Source organism: Psammomys obesus, unplaced genomic scaffold (genome assembly GCF_907164565.1).
Source record: "Psammomys obesus unplaced genomic scaffold, mPsaObe1.curated_primary_1811, whole genome shotgun sequence".
NCBI lineage: Eukaryota > Metazoa > Chordata > Mammalia > Rodentia > Muridae > Psammomys > Psammomys obesus.
The window spans coordinates 17,078,903-17,086,010 of record NW_026596131.1 but is presented as its reverse complement, the minus strand read 5'-3'; the positions used below and the strand labels follow the sequence as shown (position 1 = coordinate 17,086,010).

The window sequence follows — 7,108 nt, the reverse complement described above, 5'->3', positions numbered from 1 at the left end:
AGGGGACTTGGAAAGGGGCAGGGAGGAGACCAGGGAGGGAGTGTGGGGTTGGGGAGGGAATGAGGGAGCGGGATACAGCTGGGACACAGAGTTAACAAAATGTAACTAAAAAGAAAAATAAAAAAAAAAGAATAAGAAAAAAAAGAGCATCTAATATGTTATTCTGCATAAGAATAACTCATGTGATATTCAGCCTATAAAATTATTGTAACACATTATTCCTCTTTTAAGCCTTTATTATCTTATATATAAGGCTGACTAACCTACACAGCATATGTGCATATGGAGGTATATATATATATGTCAATACAAAATTTTATTAAGGCTATTTGCTATTTATTTAAAATTCAGATGACTGTATTTGTGTTAAATTTATGGTGCATAAATTAACTTTTCATCAAACAATTCCACACTATGCCAACTTTATAAACAATAATATTCATTATTGGATGAGTGTTCATTATACTTTGGTGGACAAATGAATTCAGTGAGTAAATCTTACCTGGGAAAACCACAAATGTCTAAAGGGAGTGAATGAATTATAAAATCTTCTTTTATTTTTTCTCAGAGAAATTTCAAAATGCCTTGGTATTAGACAAATTAAATGTAAATCCCTAGGCATTTAGGTGGGATGTGATATGCTTACCTTCTGCAGTTTGCTCGGTAGAAGAATGTGCAATATCCATATGTTTTGTAAACATTAAGGTGAGCTGTTTTTGCTTTTGGAATGATACAATGATATATTAGTTACTCCCTTGTTGCTGCAAAGCATCTGGCAAAAAGCAACTCAAGGAAAGAAGTGTTCATTTCAACTTACAGGATTTAGTTCATAGTAACAGAGAAAGCATGAAAGTGGGGGAGCTGAGGCCACTGGTCACTTTGTATATTCAATCAGGAAACAAAGAGCAATGAATGCTAATGTTTCACTAGTTTCTACTTTTCATACATTCTGGGACTCCAGCTCATTAAATGGTACCCCATATTTAAAATGTATCATCCCACTCCAGTTAACCTAATCTGGACAACCCCACATAAAAATGCTCAGAGATCTGGATACAAGATGTTAAGTTGAAAAGCAATATAAACCACTGCAGTTGTCAACATTAATTCATTAAGTGCCTCTTGGAAATGGCTCTTTGTGTGTGGCTGCTATTATGCATTTCAGCTGTATAAAGCTAAATATTGTAATGTCTGATTCTCTATGTATATCCAACCTAATTGGGAATGCCTACACAATTGTTCACGTAGGTGAAGTACTGTTTACAAAATTCACTATTAGATTTAAATTTTCTGTGTTCATTGAATCATTGTGTTATTGGTGGTTGGGATTGTGGCTTGTTATTTTTAGGTTCTTGGCCTCTTATTGAAGGGATTGAAAAAAAGACTCACATAGATGGTAGAGAATCAAGGAAACATTGCTCAAGCAGAGTGATACTGTCCTATCAAGCTTGTCCACAGGTCATATGAATGAGGGACTTAAGAACCCCGGTTATTGTTTGAGGCTCTTTTATGGGGTTTAAGAGAAGAAGTCTCTTGCTTAAGGGCAGAGTGGAGTGGCTCTATGATTAGCAGGCTTGTATTACATAAGCTCTTTGCTCACTGTGAAAGTAATTTTCCATAATCTATCTTATTTTAATAACATACACAGTTTCTTATGGCTAGACATCCTATGATAAATAGGTGATTCTCCCTAAAATTCACTTAAAATGACTTAGAGGACATGGATTGCCTTATTGCCCAAGCACCCAAAGTCTATTCAGCCTAAATTACCCCATCTTTCCAGATTTTAGGACATTTTCTGATACATGTGAAACAGAAGTGGGGTGTTACCAAGAGTTGCAAAGGGAGCTAGCTTATTTTAGTTGTGTAAAATGGGTATTCACACAGCTTTGTACAAGCAGGGTTCCTCAGGTGCCGACAGGTTGGTTGCTAGGTAAACTGTTCAGAAAGGGGTATGTGTATGCATAGAAGGTGCATCTTGTTTCAAGCAACCAAGTGCATTATGAGGATAGAGGCAAGTAACCAGCCCGCATCAGGTGTTTGCCAAATTCCAAATTCATAAGCCATTTCCTGTGCTTGTCTACTTCACTACTACTCAATATTCATGCTTTTATATACGAAACAAAACTTCTATAGCATATGCAGTATAATACTACATAGCCACCTAAATATAAGTATGATGCAGACTATGCTAATGAGACTCTGAACGATGTAATATGAGATTGTCATTAGAAAATTCTATTCACTGTTTTATGATTTTCATATCTGTTTTGCACACAGTTGTTTGAATAACAAAAAAAATGATATTGGGTAAATTGACATAAAAAGCTGAAGTTTAGACTTTTCATACCACAGTGTAGTGTGGGATCCGGAGGGGAGGAGGGAGGGGCTTATGGGGGGATACAAAATGAATAAAGTGTAATTAATAAAAAAAATAAAAATAAATAAAAAATTTAAAAAAATGTTTAAAAAAATGAACGGTTTCTTGAGGTAGCACTATTCCTAATTTTCTGAGAAAGCACCAGATTGATTTCCAAAGTAAGTGGTTGTACAGCAATGGAGGAGGGTTCCCCTTTCTCCACATCCTCTCCAGCATGTATTATCACTTGAGATTTTGATCTTAGCCATTCTGATGGGTATAATGTGAAATCTCAGGGTCTATGTAATTTGCATTTCCCAGATGACTAAGTATGTTCAGCTCTATCACACCTAGGTATATATCCAAAATATGCTCAAGTATAAAACAAGAACATTTGCTCAAATATATTTGTAGCAGCTTTATTCATAATAGTCAGAATCTGGAAACAGATGTCCCTCAGTGAAGGAATGGATACAGAAATTGTGGTACATTTACACAATGGAATACTACTCAGTAATTAAAAACAAGAAAATCATGAAATTTGAAGGCAAATGGTGGGATCTAGAAAAGATTATTCTGAGTGAGGTATCCCAGAAGCAGAAAGACACATGATATGTACTCACTTATAATATAGGAAAATTCACATATAATATAGGATAAACACACTAAAAATTCTGTTCACCTAAAGAAGCTAAGCAAGAAGGACGACCCTGGGTAAGAAGATCAATCCTCCTTCAGAAAGGCAAGTAGGATGGACATTAGAAGAGGGAGAAAACAGGGAATAGGACAGGATCCTACCACAGAGGACCTCTGAAAGACTCTATTCAGCAGGATATCAAAGCAGATTCTGAGACTCATATCCAAACAATGGGCAGAGGGCAGGGAATCTTATGAAAGAAGAGGGAGTGAGAAAGACATGGAGGGGACAGGGCTCCACAAGGAGAGCAACAGAACCAAAAGAATCTTGGCAGAGGGGTCTTTTCTGAGACTGATACTCCAGCCAAGGACCATGAATGGAGCTAACCTAGAACCCCTGCACAGATGTAGCCCATGGCAGTTCAGTGTATAAGTGGGATCCCTAGTAAGGGAAACAGGGGCTGTCTCTGACATGAACTCAGTAGCTGGCCCTTTGATCACCTCATCCTGAGGAAGACACTGCAGCCAGTCCTGATGAGACCTGGTAGACCTGGATCAGATGGAAGGGAAGGAGGACCTCGCCTATTATTGGACTGGGAGAGAGGCAAGGGAGGAGAAGAGGGATGGAGAGTGGGCTATGGAAGGGATGAGAGAGGGGGCTACAGCTGGGATACAAAGTAAATAAATTGTAATTAATAAAAATCAACAAATACATAAATATAAAACAAAAAACGAAATGTTTCAGGCAATCTCATGATGTGAAAAAGTTTTTTAAATTGTCTAATCTTCTCATTCATAAAACTCCCTCCAAGGAAAGACTTCCAGAATCCTCATGGCCTACCCCAAAGGCTGATTTATTTTACTGGATTTTCACTTCTACAGACAAAAATAGAAATAAACAGAGACTTTTTTTTTTTTATTTCTACTCCATGTGTGTGTGTGTCTGTGAAAAATTCTATACAGCTCTGGTGCTAATTACTACTGCCTTTGGTTTTGTATTTGTGAGCCTTCTTAATGCAAATATTCTAAAAAGTAAAGCTTAGAAAAATGTTTGCCAAGGTGATTTTGTCCAAAATAAATATTTGATAATGATAGCATTTTATCAGGCTTGTGCAGAGTCACAGTTATAACAATTACTTATGATACAAGTAAGTGAATGTGTCTAAATGTTTTATGTGCTAAACTGTGCTTTTTGAAAATTAAAATGACTCAACATGGACAACCTAGAAAGGCTAAAACAATGAAAATGATGGAACTGTGCTGTTGGTGAACTTTCTTTGATTTAGTTGTAATTTCCTTGTAAAATGTTATAGCACTTGCCTGTTGGCATTTTGCAATTTTAGTTGCAAATCTTAGAGCCTGCTGCCTCTTCCTCTATGACTTGGGGTCAGTTTAGATCAAAGGACACATCTCCTCCTGGCAATGAAAGACAACTTCAAAACACAGAATGACTAATCGGGAATGTCCTCAAGCAGGTAGTAGAGAAACAAGGGTGACACTGTCAGGTTTAAAAAGGAGTTACGATGAACACGGCTCATAAGCACAGAGAACCTTGGATTTGAAGCTAGCTTTGACTGTTTACAAAGTGCACAAAAACAGATCCACTTATACCAGGATTTTAAATATAACAACAGCTGAGATGTTATACAGAGCAGGTTATTTTGCATCATTACCTGATACTAACGGAGCTGGCTCTTTACATCTACCTGTACTCACCTCTTGTTTCTATCAAACACAACATATTTCAAATATTTCAGCAGATCCACCCGTAGATAGAACAGCACATCGGATCTAACAAGTCTAACAAATAGAGGGGAAACTATAACAGTGTAGCATAGACCCTAAACAATAAGATTCAAAAAATCCTATGACATGGATTCCTACAGGTATGAGAGAAACTGAGAATATTTTTCTTCCCAGTTCAAGCCCAAACTGCAAACAAACCCATTCCCTTTCACTAATTATATTTCTTGCTTCTCACTAAAGCATCAAGAAGTATACTCCCAGTTCAAGCCACTAGGTGAGAAAATTTCAGGAAAGCAAAAAGAATATAAGAAAATACACCTGAATGTAGGTTGTTTGTAAGGGGGCTTGAGAACGACTGAACTGTTTAGGCTTTTAGTTTGACTCCCCCTCACCACCCTTCCCTTGTTGTATTTCTCTTCTTTTGTAGCATTTGTCACTCACTGTGGCACTAGTTAATTTACTTTCCTATTATGTTGGCTATTTCCTAGTTCCTGGAAGCAAGAGCATGATCTTGTATGTCTTGTTCTTTACTGTATGCCTATTAACTGGAAAGAAGCTTTGCATGTACTGGTGAGTTATTTGTGATTACAATTACAAATTTCAGAAAACTCAGTGCATCTCTGTAGGCAGTAATTTTTTGGTGAAGTCCTTGAATGCCTGCCTGACCTGCTGGTTCCTTAGGGTGTAAATGAAGGGATTCAGAATAGGAGCTACAGAGGTGTTGAGCAAGGCAACTCCTTTATTTAGCACCACACTTTCTCTGGCAGATGTTTTTACATACATAAAAATGCAGCTTCCATATGAAATGGAAACCACAATCATGTGGGAGGAACAAGTGGAAAAGGCTTTTTTTCTTTGCTGTGCAGAGGATATCTTCAGAATTGTTCTAAGGATGAGTATGTAGGAGAGAACCACCAAAGCCAAAGTTACCATGAGAGTGAACGCTGCTAAGGAAAATGCCATCAGCTCTAGTATCTTTGTATCTGTGCAAGCAATCTGTAGCAGGGGAGAAGAGTCACAAGTGAAGTGGTCAATGATGTTAGAGTCACAGAACTCCAGCTGAAGGCCCATGATCACTGGGGGGAAAACGACAAGAAAACCAGATGACCAGGAGGCAATTACAAGTCGGTTGCACACTTTGTTGCTAATGATAGCTGTATAGTGCAGAGGATTGCAGATGGCCACATAACGATCATAGGACATTGCAGCCAGTAGAAAAAATTCTGTCGCTCCCAGAAAGATCAAAAAGAATACTTGTACCATGCAAGCATTATAGGAAATAGCTGTGTTCCCTGTAGCAATGCTGATCAGAAATCTTGGAATGCAGACTGTAGTAAATAAAATTTCTAAGAAGGAAAAATTTCTGAGAAAGAAATACATGGGCGTTTTCAAGTGAACATTTGACAGTGTCAATGTAATGATGATCATGTTTCCACTTACACTCAGTAGGTATGTGGCCAGCAAAAAGGAGAATATCACAATTTGTAGCTCTGGATCATCTGTAAGTCCCAGAAGAATAAATTCTGTGACTGATGTCTTATTTGGCATAGCTAAGGTCTGAATTTGGATAGGTCTGTGAGTAAAAGAAACAATGTCAATTCAAAATCATTTGATATGATTTCAAATATGTATGTAATGTTCTTACTCTTAAAAACAAACCTTGTACTTAACGCTTGAGAAATTCCAAAATAACTATCCATTAAAATTGAAAGTTTATACTGTGTCTGGTGAAGGAAGAAGTTAATTTGTTTCATTTTTCTTGAGGAAAATAAAACAAATTATCAAAATGTACACACTGTAATTTCAAAATCTTAATGACCATAACATACAATTTAAAATTATCACTAGAAAGCTTATCTTGAATCAAATTCAACCTTTTTTGTTTGTTCAGTCTCCCATACTGACCTGTTATTCTTTAGCCTCGTGCCTCAGTACTGTGTGAGAGTCTAGTCATTGACGTTATACTCATAGCAACTCTTGCTGGTGTTTGCTTTGGTTCTGTTGCAGAGTCTGGCTTAGCTGGCTCTGTAGTCCAGAACTTACTCTGCAGCTCAGGGTAACCTCTAATTTGTGGTAGTCATCCCTCAGCTTCACTTGTGCTGGGCTCACAGGAGTGTGAAACTACAAACAGCATCCTCAATTATTAAGCTCTCAAGCTCATAAAAAACTTGAAACAGAAAGCACTCCATGGAGAGAAACTGACTAAAAGCCTACAGTTTTTAATTAACTCTTCTCTGAAATTTAAACAAAAACAATATCACATATTTTAATGAGCAAGGTCAGAGATTAAGGCTAAATATATTATGCCAGTAAGCTTTTGCATGACAACCTTCCTCAAGCGCTGCTTTAAAACAAAATACACTGATA

At 37.3% G+C, this 7,108-nt stretch overlaps 1 protein-coding gene across 1 annotated transcript; it reads right to left on the bottom strand.

Annotated features, from left to right (window-relative positions):
- Window positions 1-5,350: 5,350 nt before the first annotated feature.
- Window positions 5,351-6,307, bottom strand: LOC129665583 (olfactory receptor 6C65-like). Its single transcript, XM_055592338.1, has one exon. It carries the CDS (start codon window positions 6,287-6,289, stop codon window positions 5,351-5,353), a length of 939 nt encoding a protein of 312 aa, XP_055448313.1. The 5' UTR covers window positions 6,290-6,307.
- Between the last annotated feature and the right edge of the window lie 801 nt (window positions 6,308-7,108).